The sequence below is a fragment of the Lagopus muta genome, chromosome 9, assembly GCF_023343835.1.
Source record: "Lagopus muta isolate bLagMut1 chromosome 9, bLagMut1 primary, whole genome shotgun sequence".
Taxonomy (NCBI): domain Eukaryota; kingdom Metazoa; phylum Chordata; class Aves; order Galliformes; family Phasianidae; genus Lagopus; species Lagopus muta.
In genome coordinates, this window is record NC_064441.1 from 18,987,153 (window position 1) to 19,005,791 (window position 18,639).

At 45.6% G+C, this 18,639-nt stretch overlaps 1 protein-coding gene across 2 annotated transcripts; it reads left to right on the plus strand.

Moving 5' to 3' along the window:
* Positions 1–323: 323 nt before the first annotated feature.
* PASK (PAS domain containing serine/threonine kinase) lies at positions 324–17,953 on the plus strand. 2 transcript variants are annotated; one of them, XM_048955228.1, is made up of 17 exons: positions 324–605; positions 2,688–2,920; positions 3,855–4,025; positions 5,224–5,364; positions 5,857–5,991; positions 6,607–6,900; positions 7,256–7,418; positions 8,417–8,564; positions 9,775–11,078; positions 11,699–11,877; positions 12,565–12,732; positions 13,486–13,611; positions 14,120–14,254; positions 14,968–15,167; positions 15,695–15,828; positions 16,764–16,910; positions 17,101–17,953. In XM_048955228.1, the coding sequence occupies exons 1-17, from the start codon at positions 452–454 to the stop codon at positions 17,310–17,312; spliced, it is 4,044 nt and encodes a 1,347-aa protein (XP_048811185.1). In that variant the 5' UTR covers positions 324–451; the 3' UTR covers positions 17,313–17,953. The 2 variants fall into 2 exon arrangements, with proteins under 2 accessions (XP_048811185.1, XP_048811184.1); XM_048955227.1 differs by having other exon boundaries at positions 8,390–8,564; positions 17,101–17,951.
* The last annotated feature ends 686 nt before the right edge of the window (positions 17,954–18,639 follow it).

The following is an 18,639-nucleotide window of genomic DNA, read 5'->3' on the forward strand; positions in this document are numbered from 1 at the left end:
GCGGGAAGCGTTCGGACCCTCGTGCCCTTTCGTCCCCGGAAAGCGAGGATACGGGGCAGGGCGACCAGGACGCGGCTGTGGCTAGGAACGGGGAGGTGAGGGAGCCCCGCCTTGCTGAACGTTGGATCGGTTTGGGCCCATCCCGCCCACCATCTACGCTGGCCTGAGCGTTCCTAGCAACGGCCGCGGGCAGGGGGGCCGGCGCCGCGTTCGAACGGCCCGCCACCGCGCCGCGGTCTCCCATTGGCTGATGGCCGTGCCGCTCTGCCACCGCCTTTGCTTATTGGGCAGCGGGACGTCCACGTCCCGCCCACGGCAGTTTGAGGCGAGCGCTGCGAGGCACTGACCGGGCCGCGCTGCGAGCCGGCCATCGTGCGTTAGGAGTGGTGGGGCTCGGCCGAGCCGCGCTTCTGTTAGCGGAGCTCCCCGCTGCTCCTGGCCGTGCGCGGGGATGGCCGGCAGTGTGTGTGGCCGCTCTGCGGGCAGCCCCCTGGGCCTCGACCCGCTGAGCGACTCGGAGCAGCTGAGCAGGTCCTACCCGTGGGCTGGTGGCGGCGGGAGGAGCCGGCTGGCCGGACTGTGCCGGCGGGGAGCCTCGCTGTCTGGTGAGCGCTGTGTTCTGGGGGTCGCGGGCTGCTAGTGGTAGCGATGGGTGCTCTTACGGCCCTTCCTCCTTTCCTTCCCTCACTCTGGCAGCAGTAGTAGAAGTACAGGGATGGGCTGGCAGCCGGCTGAACTTGAGCCGGCTGTGTGCCTGGCTAGCCTGGCTTGTGAGGAGGGCAGCCTGGCTTGTGTCAGCAATAATGCGGCCAGCAGGAGCGGGAGGTGACCGTGCCCTGTATTCAGCTCTGGTGAGGCCGTATTTCCTGTGCTGCATTCAGTGCTGGGCTCATGCTACAAGACAGACGTTGAGGTACTGCTGTGTGCCCAGAGGGCAGTGGAGCTGTGAGGGGTCTGGGGCACAAAGTGTGATGGGGAGCAGCTGAGAGAACTGGGATGGGTTGGTCTGGAGAAGAAGAGGCTCAGGGGGAACTTCACTGCTCTGCAACTCATTGAGAGGAGGCAGTGGTGAAGTGGGGGTTGGTCACTGCTCCCAGGTTAACAGTGATGGGATGGGAGCTGATGGCCTTAAGTTGTGCCACAGGAAGTTCAGGTTGAATATTACAGAAAACTCTTCAGAAAGAGCAGTGAGGCACTGCACAGCTGCACAGGGTGGTGGGGCAGTCACCATCCCTGGAGGCATTCAGAGCTGTGGAGATGTGGTACTGAGGGATGGTGGCATGGTGGATGGACTGGGGTTGGACTTGGGGATCTGAGAGGCCTTTTCCAACCTTAGTGACTCGATGTCCTTGGGATGACTTCTCCAGTCCTTGAGAGCAGCCCTGCAGAGAAGGACCTGGGGGTTCTGATGAATGAGAAACTTAACATGAGCCAGGAGTGTGCTCCTGCAGCTTGGAAAGCAAATGGTATTATGGGCCCCATCAGAAGAGGGGTGGCCAGCAGGAGCAGCGAGGTGTTTGTCCCTCTCTACTCTGCTCTTGTGAGGCCCCATCTGCAGCACTGTGTCCAGGTTTGGAGCCCCTATTACAAGAAAGACAGGGAGCTGTTGGAGAGGGTCCAGAGGAGAGCCGCGAAGATGATCAGGGGACTGGAGCACCCCCCCTATGAAGACAGGCTGAGGGAGCTGGGCTTGTTCAGCCTGGAGAAAAGAAGGCTGTGGGGGGCTGTGGGGTGACCCCATGGCAGCCTACAGTACCTAAAGGGAGCCTACAAACAGGAGGGGAATCAACTCTTGATAACTGCAGGACAAAGGGAAATGGTTTTAAGTTGAGGGAGGGAAGATTTAGGTTGGACGTCAGGGGGAAATTCTTTACAGAGTGGTGAGGTGCTGGAACAGCTGCCCAGAGAGGTTGTGGATGCCCCATCCATCCCTGGAGGTGTTCGAGGCCAGGTTGGATGGGGCCCTGGGCAGCCTGGTCTAGTTTTAAATGGGGAGGTTGGTGGCCCTGCATGTGGTGAGGGGCTGGAGATTCATAAACCTTGAGGTCCCTTCCAACCTGGGCCATTCTGTGATAATTCTCCAGTATTTCCTTTTCCATTTGCTGCCAGTCCTTCAAAGCTACTTAGTTTGGCAGTGGAGTGATGGCGTTTGTTTGGTTGCTGATGTCGCTTCCCATGGGAGCATTTATTGCAGTCAGAACTTCTGGAAGTTTTAGTACAATCACTTGCCATTGTGTAACATAAAGTGTCGGTGTGGGCTCTGGTATTTCGGTGTCACGTCTTGTGAATAGTTAATTAACTGGCTTCTGACTAACTGCAATTATATTTAATAATAGTTCCAATTTTAACTTGAGATAATTCAAAACCTTTTAAACTCTCGTGACTTCAGCAGAAGAAAAGCTCGAATCGCCTGGTTGAATTATTTGCACGCTGACAATTTTTTTTTCTAGCCTACAGATGGAGTTTAATTATTCCAGTGGCTGTGACACAAAAATGTTTATTATTATAATTGTTTCTGTTGTCTTTAGTTCCATCGGTTTTATTTTCTTGCACTCTCTTACAAAAGCATAGAAGCATGTATTTTGGGATGTAATTACTGGACAATCAGACAACTGATTTTTCATTAATTTCCGCTGTGCTCCTGTAGTAAACTATTATAACACAGCTGATTTTTGTTGTTCTCACAGGGGAGAAATGGAGCTCTTTCTGCTTCTCTTCGCTGGCAGCTCATAATGTTTGTGCCAGCAAAATCGGGAACCCTTGGGCTCAGCAGGACTCTGCCTCTCTTTCCATTTCTGTTGGAAGTTCTTCTTGCTCCTTTGTGCATGCCCCTGCCCTGGAGGAATCCAGCCAGCACTTCCTGACTGCTGCCCGCAATCCAAACCAGGCCATCTTCACGGTGGATGTCACCACAACGGAGGTATTTGCAGCTGTGACTGCTAAGCTATAGCCCACCTAACTGATACAGGCTGGATGATCTCACATAAGCTACAAAGCCTGTTATTCTTACTTGTATCTGCAGGTAATTAGTGTCGTGAGGGTGTTTTATAGCTGCTTAGTAATTGTCTGAAGACTGGCAAAACATGTATTTTTATGGCACGTTGTAGTTAGCAAAATATACGTAACCAATTAGTTATTTTAAGTCTTTTATTTCAAATGGAAGAAGAGGCTAAAGAAGAATGCAGCTACAGTGTAGCATAAAGGAAGAAAGGAAAAGCTGATCACGCTTCAGGCAATTTGTCTGGAAAGTAGCAGCCCAGGGATAAATGTAGGGTGGCAGGACATCTCTTCCTGCCCCACTCACCGCCCTTTTTGCACTGGGGGAGAGAGATTTTTCTGTCTCTGTCCTAACAGAGACCCGAGTATAAAGCTGAAGGCTAACAGCTGTAAAGAGCTGTGCCATTTTTAGCTTGAGCTGACAGTTTGAGCTCTCCCATCCTGAAGACACTTAATCCTAACTTGGTCTTTAACAGAGGCTTAAGCATGGCAATGATCTGTGTGATTGTTGCATGCCTTCAGGGGCGGATAAAATTCTATGGCCTGCCTCAGCATTGCTTGCAAGTACAACTTTGTGACTTTGCCTCATAATTCACAAGAGCGGAGGAGATGGGTAGTTAAAAGCAAGCAGGAAATCTAAAAGGAAAGCCATGTTTCAAACACTCTTCACCAACAAGACACTTGGGCAATGGATGTCTTAGAATAAGAAGCTGAATTGTTTCCAAAGACTGCAGTTTAAAAGGGCTGCTGTATTTCCACTGAAAGGAAGCATCGTGATATTAAAGTAACAACCTGAGGAGCAGATGATCTATAAACAAAACTTTCAGCTTTTATTCTTTGTTTCCTTTCTTTTCTAGATTCTAGTGGCTAATGACAAAGCCTGCAGGCTGCTTGGGTGCAGCAGTCAGGAGCTCATTGGTCAAAAGCTTTCTCACTTCATATCCAAATGCGATCAAGAGACACGGGAAGCTGTGGGTGATGAGTATTTAGAAACTGATGAACGTTCATCAATGGTTTCAGGAACTGTGGTATGTGAAATGTTTGAGCAAATGACCCTCACTGTATATAATATTTGTGGGGCTCAGGGTGGCTTTGGTTTTCTTGACAGTTTGAGTATAATTTCCTGGTCTAGTTAACTTTATGGGCATTCAGTAATTAAGTCATTTGTCAGGCTGTTTTGTTTAAAAGTGTGCAGTGTGGGTATTTAAAGGGTAAAGGTGCTTTGGAAGGCACTTACATGAGCTTTGCAGTCATGATGACTTGACTAATCAGATGGTCAAGGACATTTGATCTAAAAAAAGAATAAATAAATAAAAACAAATCAATCAATATAAATTGCTTAACATGGAAAACATCATTATGGAGAAGTTCCCAATTGGCTGGTCTTTAAAATGACCTTAAGTGGCACTGTGCATGTTATGAAGTTACACGTCCACCAGGCACTGTGACGTGTCTGACAGAACACCCCAGGTGCTGCAAATGAGTGCAATTAATAGCATGGTTAATTAGGAGAAAGCTGTGTGAGAAGTCTCCATGTTTTCTTTGGCTGCTGTTGTGAAATGATCAGTACTTCAGAGCTCCATCTTCCTGCATCATCAATTAGGGCTGGGGGGAAAAATAACATCTTAAGCCTGGTTAGAAAAATCCAGGATTAACATTAAATGTCTGATGGAAACACTGACCTTGAAGTGCAGCTGTGCCCAGTGCTTCATAGGCTGCTGTGGAGGTTTTGTGGGATTCATAAACCCATTCTGTCAAGGTCTCGTAAAAAAGATAAAAGACTTGATATGAACACTGCAGGTTATATGATAGGTAAACATTTCCTGATTGGAGAAGAATCTTCTCCCATAAGAAATTAAGCTGCTGCTCTTGTGGCTGAAAGTAAGACCTGCATTACTAATGTGGAGTATTTGCTAGCATCGTGGGGCATCTCTTATGTAAGGCAGCTCTGAAAAGCTCTTTTCATTGAAAATAAGGCATTAGATCGACATGTTTATTATGCTGATTGAAATTCTTTGAGTCCTCTTGAGGCTGGGAGGAAAAAAAACAACAACAAAGCAACAACAGTGACTTAATTGCAATCCTTGCCAATTCCATATTAGAGGCGTTTCTCCCAATAAGCTGTCAATAAACAAGTTTTTTCTAACAGTGAGGGGCTCCTCTTGCTCAAAATCTTGCAAAGTAACCAGAATCTTAGTGAATTGTAACTCTAAATCCTGTGGAAAGGTGGATGTTATCAACCATCTCAAAGAGAAGATCCCCGTCTCGGTGTGGCTGAGGCGAATAAGACTCAAGGACAGCCAGCGCTGCGTGGTTCTGCTGGAGCCAGTGGAAAGACTTTCAGCTTTTGTTTCCTTCAGGGCTGACGTGAGTGTTTTCCTAATGATCAAATGAGGCAGCAGTTTCTGTGTGCAAATGTGGCTAAAAACTGGTGGATGCACCATTACTTGTGAACACAAAGTGTGTGCACAGCACTGCTTGAACTTGGGATTGCATGGGCAGCATCTGTGCATGTTTTTCCCACGAGGCTGACCTTGACATTGACAAGTCAAAATATCCAAGTGGTGGTGGTTTGGCAGGGCACTGTTAGTGACCACAGGGGTGCCCTTGTAAGGGGATCTCCTTGCTGAGGGGACTTGCTATGAGGAGTCCTGGCCTTCCCTGCTGTCCCCTACGACATGCTAATGTTAGAGCATTGCATAATTGCCTTGCCTGCTTTTACTGAGTTAGTTGTATTCCTGAAGGGACAACAGGATGAGGCCTGCTGTTTGATAAGATGCTTGCAGAAACCGTTAAAGGATTGAGTGGACTGTGGCTGAAATGCTAAATTAAAATAATACTGTGTATTTTCTTGTCAAGGGAGGCATTACATCATGTGACCTTCTTTTTGCCCATCTCCATGGCTACCCAACACTGGAAGAAGTAGTTGGACTCCACATAAAGGACCTGATTCCTGCTGTGCAGATCCCTCTTCTAGGCAAAAAAATCCCAAAGGTATACTATGAGTGCCAACCACTTTCTTCCCTATCGTTTCCTTTTGGGTTGCAGGTGCACAGTGGTTTCCATCCTTATGTAACAGATGAAAGCCTTTTTGGAGGGAAGCACGAGTTCTGTGAAAAAGGGTGTGATGCTTATTTATGGAGCTGCCAGCAGGGTGTTTTTGAACTAGGAGTGAGTCCAGTCCCTGATCTGTCACTGTGGAGTCTATCCTGGTGAAAGATGTCTGCAATCCATCAGAAGCCTGGCTTTTTAAGGGAACGTGCTGAGTCAGCTCCCTAACATTCCTATGGATCCTTAAGCCAGTTTCAAACATGTCTGTCTGAGCAGTAAGGACCTAAAGAATATCCAGGTCTTGCAGAGGTCATAAAAACAGGCAGCTGGGTAATTGAATGAGGCCTTAGTAATGCCTCATCTGCTGAAAAGCTGCAGTGTGGACTTTCCTGCTCTTTGCTATTGAGATATTTATGCAGGAGTTAATCTCTGGTTTCCTAAGGATGTAGAACCCTGACTTTTGTCCATTTTTATATTCACTGAATGTCTGCTTTTCTTTTCCTGCTTTTTCCTGAGAACACTGAATTAAGGTTTTTCTTTCTCTCCTCTCTAATCTAGAACCTCAAGGTTCAGAGAGCTGTAGGTCGATCCACAGAGGGCAACGTGTTTCCTCTCACTTTAAAACTCCAAGTTAGCCTCCTGGAGGAGGACCAAGTGGCAGCACAGAGCAATGGTGTTCTACAGACAGAGAGAGAACTCTCTTTCACACACTATCATTACACTGCTGCAGTTGAAGTTTTTTCTACCATCAGCGGCCTTATTACTCTACAGGCAGATGGAACCATCCAGTGCATCAAGGATAGTTTTGCTTTAACGCTGTTTGGCTATGAGAAGAAAGAACTGTTGGGGAAGGTAAGATAGGAATATGAATGCCCCTGTGCCCAAATGAGTGCTGTGTCTGGCAGTGTATCCATTAGAGTCTTATGGGCTTCTTTTGTACTCGTTTCTGTCTGTCACAAAGCTGCATGCATGTGTTGAGCAAGGAACATGTGGGATGGTACAGAAATAATCTTGCTGTGTTGAAGTCTTGTAGCATTGAGGAGCTGGCTGGAGCCCAAAGCAATCTGCACAATGGCATGTTCTCCACCAGTGATGTGGACTGTGTCTGCATGGCTGTCCATAAGAATCAGGCCTACAGTCACTGCTAGCATTTGCCCCCAGTCTGTGAGAGCCTCCTTAGCTTTACAGGTTTCATTCTGTGTTTTAGAACATAACATTCCTGATCCCTGGTTTCTATAACAACATGGAGAGAAGTGATGACTGCTCCTTGCCATTACCTCCTCTTGATGACTCTCTGGGGACAGAGAGTGAGTGCTGCTTTGAGGATGTTTCTGCCTGCTGCACGACTGGTTCTGGTTGCCGTAGCAAAGGTAAAATTAGCAGAGGAGAGAGATTTTTTTCCTGTAAAAATAGGAAATGTGCTTTGTAAAAACAAAGTACCTCTGTGCACTTCTTAAACTGGATTTCTGCCATAACCCAAGGTGAACAGAATTGTTCATGTAAGCTTTTGCTTTTCTCTCTCTTGCTAAGAAGATGAAACTGAATATCCAAGGCAGAAATTATTCTGTTAACAGAGAATGCTTTGTGTGTACTGAATGTTTGTCTCCTCTGGTTTTTTTTTCCTGTTTTCTTTTTTTTCCCCACCTTTTCTTAAAAATGTGCAACTGCATTGGAACCAATGCACAGCTGCTGTTGGAACAAATAAGAGTTAGTAGACAGTGTGCAGCTTAAGTAATTCTTTGGTGAAGTGATGCTTCTAATCTGGAAGTAATTTTTTTTTGGCTGAGGAGACTATTTTGACAGCCAGCCTTTACTAAATGCTGTGATTGTTCTAGATTCTAATCCAGGTTTGTTTATTTGTTACCTTCTTCTGCAGCAACAGCACCTGGTTTACTCTGTTTTGTAAGTGACTGTTTTCCTCTTTTGACCTTTTGTCACTGAGGAAGGAAGTTCTTACCTTATTCTTTCACTTGCACTATTGCACTAAAAGGACTATTCCTTTTTCATCCTGCAACTTCAGTGAGTTATAAACATTTTCATTTTAAATGTTGGAATTGGGCAGCATGTGTGTCTAGGGCCTTTTTTTCTTTTTCTTCTTTAATACCTGTCCAGGGAAGGTGAATTTAGCAGCCTTAAAACATCTAGGTTCCTGGATATGACCATTTCTCAGGCCAAACCTGACTAAAATGCTCGACTGCCTTACCTGAAGCAACACTTCTATATTCAATTCCTTGGGGACCTGTGCAGTTTAAAGTTTGTTTTCCTTTTTAAATCACTGTAGATACTGAAGCATAAAAATAAAAGGCAAAATTGGTATGGCTTGAATTCTTGTTTGGTGCAGGTGATGACTTTGTGTCTGCATCTTCAGCCAACCTGCTGTCAAGAGATGAAGAGCAGGAATGGGCAAGGAGACACAGAGAAGACAGGTTGCTACGTGGTGAGAGTAAGCAGAAGAATGGGAGCAGTGTCTTATCTCTTCCCTCACCTCCTGAAGTGGCAGCCACACTTCCAAATCGGTAGGCATTTTATGGGCCATCATCTCACTTTGAAAAAAGCAAAGACCTGCAGTGATAATCACAAGCAAAAACTGCTGGGTTTGGTTTTTTGTTGGGTTTTTTTTTTCCCACTTCTCTGACATTGGTGGCAATGTGTAACAAGAACCTTCTGCATTTGGTTCTCTGAGATTCTGAGAGCTGCTTGCGAGACAGGTTGAGCTTTGCTTACCTTGGATTTTCATTGAGATCTGCATGTTGTATTGATAAAGTTTTGGGGTTCACCCCCTGATGGGTACCAAGTGTTTCATCACAGGCCATGGAAGGTAATTACACCCTAACTTGCTAGATATGAAACAATGCATGGTTGTTTCCTTCCATGGTATCCACTAACTGGTCTTGCTCTGAGGCCAGGTAACCTGGAATGGGATCTAGACATTATTCCTTCTGGAGGTCAGTGTAACTGTCAGGTTACCCACTGAAACATGATATTTGTTACTAGAGTGCAGGCATCTTTATTGCATCTTTCTAGGTCTCTTTCCTTTGGCAATGTTAGAAATTCTGCACGAGGCTCTGTGTGATGCACCCAGTTTTGCTCAAGGGAAGCTTTAAACCTTCCACACTGACTTCTGAGAGTTGGAATCATTATTTGTTGCCTTTTTAATGTGCATTTAATGTAATGTTACAGCACAGTTCTTGCCATTTTTTAAGCAGATTGATACTCTGATAGCTTCCATGTGCTGTCCTTCACATCTCTGTATCACAGATGGGTTATAATTACTTCCCTACATGGGTTGTTTTTCTATTCTGCATCTTTGCTGATAGAACTACTTAGAAAATACTTTGTGCTGTGGGCTTCAGTGAACCATGGTTAGAATGACTGGAAACACCTCAGGGATCTTCTGTCTTCAGGACTTGAAGGGTGCAGCCATGTGCTGGCCTTTTGCTTTGACCTAAGAAATATGTTTAGAAATCAATCTAGACAAGGAATTAATCCATAAGTGAAGACTGCTGTTCAAGTGTACCTATCCCAGTTTGGTGGGAATGGGATTTGTTAGCATTTTGAATGCTTCCATCAAGAGCTTTTTGCCTTTTTCTTTTAAATTAAAAGTAATGGTTAAAAACGGGGCAGGCTTTAAGTAATGGACGTATTAATGGAAGAGTGGGCAGGATGTAAGTGACTGTTTTATCCTTTTGTCATCATGACATCACTAATAACTTGGAATCCTTGCAGTGAAGGCAGCATTGTGGCTGATGAGCTGCCAGCCCTCTGTGCAGAGCCTTCTCCTGACACCCGGCCTGACAGAATCAGAGCACTGGAACACTGCAGGGTGGTGGAAAATGCAAGATCATGTAATCCTCCAGAAATGCACCCTGCACAGGTATCTCTGTCGTCATCTGCTTCAGAGCAGTTGGGTTTCAATCAGAACTTAAAGACACCCTTAAGAAGCAGCCATGGTGCAGCACCTGGTGCCTCTGAGACTGGCAGTGCCAGCGAGGGCTGCTTCTCGCTTAATCAATTACATGTTCATCATCAAGACCCAAAGGGATTAAATTGTCAGCAGGTCTCTGTGCTGCCCTATGAAATGCTGAAGGATCAGCACTCCACCAGTGCTCAAGGACAATCTTCTTCAGCAGATGTTGCCTGCTTCGCTGTATTTTCTAGCCCAGAAGATGAGCCAGATGCTGCGCCCAGTGGAGCAAGTAAGCCACCTTCTTGTTTTCCTTGTAACTCATCTGGAACACTGCAAATAAATGATCCACGGCCTGGGACAACACTGAGCTGCACACAACGTCTTCAAAGTCATGTGGCTGGAGGACAGTTGGCAAATGCTAGCTTCATGTGTGATGGAAAACATTCCAGTCTTGAGCACGCTGTTGCTGAAAGCAGCTTGCTGAAAGATGCAAATTTCATTGCAAATGGAAGAAATGGCACCCATGGTGGTGGCTCAGGAAATACAATGGGTTGCACTGGTTCTGCACTGGGAGCTGCCCCGACCTTCAGAACTGTGAGACAAACTGATGCTGAGCTGAACTCCATTTGCTCTGATCTCGAGGAACTGGATCTGAATATTGGTGTCACAGGGAACTCTGGCAACTGTTTAGGTTCTACTTCTGATTTTGTAGAAGGCTTCTCTTCTAATACAATGAGCTCAGCTGCAGGCAGTATGTTAACTCAGAAGAGTGGTGCTTCTTCAGCTGAGCAGCTTTTAAATGGTGTTGCCATAAAAGATGGTTCTGGGTATCTGCCTTCACAACAGCATTTGGAAAACCCCAAACAATCCTTCCAAGTATTCATTGAGAAGGCTAAAACTCTCACAGAGACAGTGGGGGATAATGTCAGCAGAAACATACTGAAAAGCAAAGGCAATCCTGAAGAAGACTGTCAGTTGCATGGGCAGGAAAACATGGAAATAAAAGCAACGTCTACCCCTGTGAAACAAGGAGGAAGACCAAATCATGCAGCTCCTTGCAGTGCAGTGATTCTGGAAGGCAGCTACAGTGGGAACTGCAGTCACAAAGATGGTTCACAATTAAGTAAGTTGCTCCTGTCTCTCCTCTTCCCAGAACTCTTACTCTGTCTTCCTCCCACATCTTTGCAGAAGGCAGCTGCTTTAGGCTTAGGAGCTGGCAGAGAAGAAGGAAGCAAGCTGTAGCATCTAAAAAGAAGTCTAGTATTTAAGTCTGTGCTGAGAGCATTGGAATAGCAGGTGGTTGCTAAGAAATTCAGATAGACTGAACTGTCAGAAATATTCTTAAACACTCATAACTGATTTTGAACAGAAAATCTAACTCCTTTGGAAATACATATAATGGAGCATGCTTCATTCACTCATTCAGCAGGACCTAGTGCATGTATACAATCCCAATTTTTATGCCATTTTGAATAACAATAAGAAATGAACAGTTCCAATTGCACACTGACAACCATTTCTGCTAAAGGCTGGTGGGATGCTGTGAAGGTAACCCCCCTATGTACCTCTAGAATAGCTGTGCTTTTGTCCCTGATGATTCCTTCCTAAGCAGGTGTTCTCCCAAAAGTAATGAAGAAAATGGAGAAATTCACTTTAAGAACTCAGGATTTCATCCTAAGCTTCTTGTGGTCTCCTTTGCAACTTTTGGTTCCACCATTTTAACCTCCTGACTTGTTTCTGCAGGCATACTCTTTGAAGTAAAACGTGTGGAGCTGCAGGACCCTGCTGTGCTCTTCTGTGTCTGGGTAGTGAAAGACCTGCAGAGCCAGAAAGAAGCTGTAGCAAAGACTCAGCTTTTGCTCTCCAGTCTAGCAAGCTCAACCCAGTCTGCTCTAGATCTTTCCACACACAGTCTTGGAGAAGTAAGAAACTTGGCCACTTCATAACATTGAGCTGAAGCTGAAGTTGAAAAGTTGCTCAAATATCCCGAGGGCAGGATGGGGGGATTGTTTTTCCTGGTTTTCCTCTTTCTACATCAAAAGAAACGTGTCATTACTCTAAAAACAACACATTTGGCAACATTTCTGGTACTGTGTATTTGGCTTAGCATAGTTATCTTTCCAGCCTGAATAGTAACAGCACCTGAACTTTGGATTTATTTTCAGGCTGGTTTGAGTACATCTACAATAGATGTTTACATCAGCGTGGTGAGATTAATTGTAAAATCAGTGTGATCCTGCAGTTGCAGGAGTTGGTAGGAAGGCTTGTGGTATTTCTTTACTATAGATTTTACTGGGATATTAAGAGGATGTGCTTGGAATTTGTTCTCTCTTGATATCTGCTAAGAGAGCAATCTGCAGAATGAAACTGCTGCCTTATCAGGAAGCCTGGTAAACACAGGTAATGTGGTGTTGTATGTAGGTGTGTGGTTTATGTAGAGGTTATGGAGGCAAACACAGACCACCAAATCTATAGATAGAGCTTGAAGCTGTACCTTTCACTTCCTTCAGTTCAGTTGTTTCCTGTCAGCATTTACTTTGTTTGGCAAATGTTGCTCTGTGGTTTGCCCAGTTCATTTTCTTGCCATGTTTTTTTTCCTCTGTACCCAGGCCATCAAATCATCTTCACTCTCTGAGAATTCCCGAAGAGCTGAAGAGCTTGAAAGATTAAGGGCTTGTGAGGGAGAGTATGCCAAACATTATCACACTCTCAGCCTCGTTGGCAAAGGATCTTTTGGCTTTGTCTGGACTGCCAGGAGCAAGAACAATCAGCAGGAGGTTAAGTATTTCTTTCAAATATTGCAATGTAATTATGTGGAACCTGAACAGAAATGTTAGTGTCCAGTAGTGTCAGCACGCTGCTTTCAGAAGCTGCTATTTGGTATTAGTTCAGAACTTTGCTTTGTTTTGAATGCAAATGTGGATCACTAACCTTCTGAAGGCAGGACAGCGAGGTGTTTGCATTGATACAATGTTCACAATGATGCACCTTATCCAAGGCAGCAGCTACAGAGTGAGGCTGGCCAGGTAGCCCTTTTAACCCCTGGAAAGAGCTTTACTTCAGGCTTAGCAGGATTACAAGTTTTAACCTAACCTTACTGAAGAGAATAACAAACTCCAAAGTTTAGCATGTTGCAGTTCAAGCATGTGGTTACTTCATTGTGCAATAGGCATGTTGAAGTTATGGGGTCCTCTATCAGCAGAAGTATTTTGGGTGCTGAGAAGCAAGCTGTGGTGTTTCTCTGTGTGAATGGAAGTGCTTGGTTTTTTTTCCTCTGTGCCAGAGCTCACCCCTGCTGATTGATAAGAGAGCTGGCCTCTAAGAGCCTTTGGAACTCAATTTTATTAATAGTCAACTGGCATCTGGGACTAAATTAGTTTAAAGATGTTTATAGATGCCATAAACAAAACATACTGACTGACTTTGGTCCTTACAGTTATGATTCACCAACATTTTTCTTGGAAATTAACTTACTGGACACTTACAGTTCTGCTCTTGCAAGCAATACTGAAATGCTGTCGTCTGTGCAGGCTGTTGTGAAGTTCATCTGGAAGGAGAGAGTGCTTGAGGACTGCTGGGTGGATGATCCTGATGTGGGGAGGGTTACTCAGGAAATAGCAATCCTGTTGAAGCTGCAGCACCCCAATATCATTAAGGTACAGGAACTCAGTTTGAACTGTATCAGGTGGCTCCTTTGACTATGTAAGGCCTTATGCTCCTCTTCAGGAGAGAAGTGTCCTGTATTAACTTTGCCTTTTCAGTAAAGAACTGTCATGCCCTGTTAAGGGTCACTTGCTTTTAGACACGTACCACAAGCTGTTGATGTAAACGCAGATGTGAAGGTATGAATCTAACAGGAACAAGTCTGCTGTCTCTAGATGCAGTCTTGGGAGTGGACCTATGATGTCACAGCAGAACACTCATTAGTTCAGTAGATGATCTGGGTATATCTTGATTTCTGCTAGGTTTTTTTCAGAGAGAACTCCTCTGATTTTGTAGTTCTGCCCTCTTTTCAATGAACATTTGTGCTCAGTGAAATGAGACATGAATGGGTTGTGATGCACTTCGCTTGAATCTGCCATGGGAAGTTAGCATTTGTTTAGCTCAATTACAAAGGGAATTTGAAGGTGAAGCACAAACAAATAACAGACTGTTTTTTATCAGGTGCTGGATGTGTTTGAAAACGAACATTTCTTCCAGCTGGTGATGGAGAAGCACGGATCTGGTCTGGATCTCTTTACATTCATTGATAATCAGCCTGATTTGGACGAGCCATTAGCAAGCTATCTGTTCAGGCAGGTGAGAGCTGGGAACATACAGTTGCTACTTGCAGGGAAAAGATGGTTAGAGTGAGAACCAGGATCCTATTTCTCTCATAAACCACTGTCATGCTCTACTCCCCTCACCTGGGATGCTGGTGGAAGACAGTAGTTTAGTGCTGCACCTTCTTTGTCTGCTGTGCAGTGTGCTCTCACAAATTGCACTCTGTTTCCCTGTTTCCTTTAGGCTTCTGACTGATAAGCCCCATTTCTATACCACCCCTGAGTTTATAGGGGTGCTTTGTTACCTCAGACCTGTATGCTATTTCTCTGTTGAAGGAGCTTTGTATGATGAATAGAAGCTTTATTCTCTCAGCTCTCTGCTTTTGTCATTCAGATACGTTGTGGTATGGATCAAGATTGTCTCCAAGGTGATATAATTCTGATGCTATTCCTAATTATAGCACTGTTGCATGAATCGTGCAGCAAGAAGAATGGAGTTTAAGCCTAAGGATATTATTTATACCAATCTTCACTCCTAAGTGCTTTGTCATGCTGCAGTATGAAAGGCATACAGTGTTATTCTTTCAGTGAAATGAAAGGACCATCCAAATGGAGCTTACCAAAATTAGGATCTGTGTCTTCATACAGTGTCAAAGCAACCCAAGATGTGGCTGTGGCAACTGATGCCATTTATGTTACTTGCAAGGACATCTGTCTGACTCAACACACAGCTCTCTCCTCCTCTTTCAGCTTGTGTCAGCCGTTGGGTACCTGCACTGTAGAAACATCCTTCACAGAGATATCAAGGATGAAAACATTGTCATTGCTGAAGATTTCACAGTTAAACTGGTGGACTTTGGTTCTGCTGCCTACCTGCAACCTGGCAAACTGTTCTACACCTTCTGTGGGACCATTGAATACTGCTCACCAGAAGTGCTGTCTGGCAAACCGTATGTCACCCTATGAAAAATCATTTTGTTGTAAATCACACCCCCAAAAAACAGCCCTGTGTGTGCAGGGCTGGATGGAAGCAGGGGGGGGTGCCTAACCACAGGAAACAGAAGTGAGATTTAGGGCACTACAGTGACAGAAATTATCTGCAGAGGCTTATTAGTTGATTTTTGTTAAGCCTGTTGATGAGCTTTCTTGTTCTGGTCAGGTGTTTCATGCACAGCCTTGTACATCAGTTCACACTAATGTCTTTCCTATGACAGAGCTGAGTTCAAAAACAAGCCTCCAGTTGTCATTTCCAGCCTGGATGAGTTGTGCTGTGGCTTGGTGTCTCCCTTGTCTCTCACAGTATGCATGTCAGCTGCCTGACTTCTTCATACCTGTCTCTCAACTAAAAGCTGCTTTTTTAGAGAGCTTGTATGAAGTTCTGTTTCAATATTTAACAGTTTCAGGTTATGGTTACGTTCCTTAGCACATGATTCTGTCCCTGCACTTGGAATTCATGCAAGTTTGTGCATCTCTGTAGGTACCACGGCCCGGAGCTGGAGATGTGGTCACTTGGTGTCACCCTTTATACCCTAATATTTGCAGAGAACCCCTTCTGTGAGCTGGAGGAGGCCATGGCAGCTGTCCTGAATTTTCCTCGGCCTGTGTCAAAAGGTGACTTTTCTCCCATGTAAAGGAAACAGGAGCAGAGAAAAATGGGGAAAAACAGTTCCAAATGTCCTACGCAATGATTTAAAATGCTGTTTTCTGAAGCAGAGAAATTCTGTTCTGCAGTTCTCTGTGCCTCCAATTCAGCTTCTTACTGTATGTCTTGTTAGTTTCAAATTCCAGTCCTCCCACTTACAAAGATGATTCAAGCTATTGCTTTGTCAAACTTCAGTGAGGTTTATGCTTGAGAAAACCAGAACAAGGGCTGCTGGGAAGGCTGACTGTAGTACATAATGTTCAGTCAATAATGACACTCATCTCACTCTAAGGCAAGGTTTATCTCACTTGAACCAACTGTCAGGCAATAGCGTGTCACTCTGGGGATGTTTGGTGATCATCTGTTAATGTGTAATTCCTGAATGAATCCTATAGCTTGACATCACAGGAAAAATTCACTGCCCCTGCTTTGAGCTGTAGAAAACAAATTGCACGTCAGGCTACTGAAGTTTTCATCAACAAGTTCTCTGTGATCCCAGGAGCACGATGGTTATAAGCAGTGCTGCAGCTGAGCAGTGAATTCCTGGAGCTTTCCCTGAGCCTTGAGTGCACAGATGAGATTGGGGTGGCTGCAGGCTCAGCAGCCCTCAGGTGGGCTGGGCTCCAAAGCAGTGATTTTCGGGCTGCCTGTGTGGCACTTGTTCCTCTGTCCTCATTGGTGTCAGAACTGCTCCTGGTTCTTTGTTTTCACAACCTGCAAATCCCATCATCCCGGGAGCTGAGCACATTGTGAATAAAGCTGTGATAGAACAGGATGGTACAAGAGATTAGCAGGCAGGATTTGTAACTGAGATCTGCATTCTTTGAATACAAATCATATCTTGCATTCCCAGCATGCCTAAAATACAGACTGAGATGTTTGTCTCCCTGTTGCCTCTTCCCAGATCTCATGAATCTGATGGTGGGGCTGCTGCACCCTGCTCCAGAGCAGCGCACGACTCTAGCAATGCTGGTGGAGGATCCTTGGCTGAAGCAGCCTGTGAACCTGGGTGATTACACCTGGGAGGAGGTGTACGTCTCTGCTGGGGCAGGTGAGATCTTCTGAAGGCTTTTTCTCCCCCACCAGTGGAACCAGCAGGGGAGGATCTATAAGACAAAGTTAGCCTATGGTTAGCAACTTCTTACCCAAAGGCAACTTTCTCATATCCAAACGTGCTTTGAACTTGACCCACTGACCTGCGGGACTGCAGTTCACCTCTCACTGTTGATCTTTCTTTCTAGAAAGCGATGGATGGAGAAATGGTTCTGTTGAGCACTCACACAGAGGGAAACCCTCAGCTCCCGGTGTGGAGAGTGAGCCGTGTGTGAGTGCTCCCAGCTGTGTGTGTGCAGATCCCCTCTGGGAAGGAGCTGCAGCTGCCAGGTGTCAGGGCTGGAGCCTGGGGAGTCCCTGCAGCCGCTCCCTGCAGCAGCCCCTGCCTGTACAGCCGTAACTGCAGGGTGTGTGAGAATTCCTGCTGCTTCCTGAGTGCTCATTCCAAGCACTTCTCTCTTTGTACAAAAAGGAGGAATTCTTGAGAAATCCTGAGAGCAAGAACAGAGATTCCCTATGACGGAGCCTTGTGAGTGAACCACTTTCTGTTGTCTATTGAGGCAGCCTGACATCAAGATGCCTTTTTTGTCTAGCCTGTGTTGTGCAGGAGCTCTCACCACACTCCTGTTCTTCCTAGAACAGGTGGCTAAGCTGCATGCAAAGCACGCTTGCAAATCCTGCTGTGCACAGCAGATTACTCAGCAGTGTAAGGTCTGACCCTTTTAGACACTGCAGCCCAGGCTCTGCCCTTGCTTTGGGTTTTACCTCACAGAGGCTGTCAGAAGCTTCTCTAGCTAACAGGCTTGTAATTATTTTACCTAGGAAGGGATTTAAAGCTGGAAGAGAGATATTTTGTCTTCTTTTATTGTTCATAGCTCAGAATATATTTTTATTGGCTGCTTTGACTTTTATATGTAGTTCTACTTTCTGGAAAAAAAAATGAATGAATAAACACATGGTTTTGTTGGTCAGCTGGCTTCTGGTTGGGGTTTGTGAACAAAAACAGACACACAACAGCATGATGTTTCTTTTTTCCCTATTTCCCCCTCCTCCCCCAGAGCTGGAGCTGGTGGAAGGAACTCTGCAACCCCTCTAACACAAATTGCCTGCTGTAGGATGCAGTCCTCTCATCTTCCCTCTAATACAGTCAGCACAGCCTCATTGTGGCCATCCAGTACTTGAAGGGAGTGTAAAAACAGGAGGGGGCTGCCTATGAGGGTGAATAGTGATAGGACAAGGTGGAATGGTGTTAAACTGAGACAGGGGAGGTTTAGGTTGGATATTAGGAGGATGTTTTTCATATAGAGGGTGGTGAGGCACTGGAACAGGTTGCCCAAGGAGGCTGTGGATGCCCCATCCCTGCAGGCATTCAAGGCCAGGCTGGATGTGGCTCTGGGCAGCCTGGGCTGCTGGTTGGTGACCTGCACATAGCAGGGGGTTGGGACTGGATGAGCATTGTGGTCTTTTGCAAACCAGGCCATTCTGTGATTCTATGATAGATTTTTGAGGAGACAAAGATAGCAGAAAGAAAGCTTGGACTGGGCAGAGAGAATGCAGACTGGGTGACGATCCTGACAACCAGAGGCCACCGTGCAGCCCAGCCAGGGCCGCGATCCCAGCCGGGAGATGCAGCAGTTCCCGCTTTTGTTTGTAATCCTGTTTCCTCGCTCCAGGTTCTGATAGTTCAGCTGAGCACGTGGCCGCCTGAATTCATGGCAGAACGCAGC

Bases quoted from the DNA above. Each gene is read 5' to 3' on its own strand.
- PASK (XM_048955227.1), top strand. From the start codon at position 452: ATGGCCGGCAGTGTGTGTGGCCGCTCTGCGGGCAGCCCCCTGGGCCTC. The intron at 14,255-14,967 runs GTGAGAGCTGGG...CTCCTCTTTCAG, and splicing joins CAAGCTATCTGTTCAGGCAG to CTTGTGTCAGCCGTTGGGTA. The intron at 15,168-15,694 runs GTATGTCACCCT...GCATCTCTGTAG, and splicing joins GAAGTGCTGTCTGGCAAACC to GTACCACGGCCCGGAGCTGG.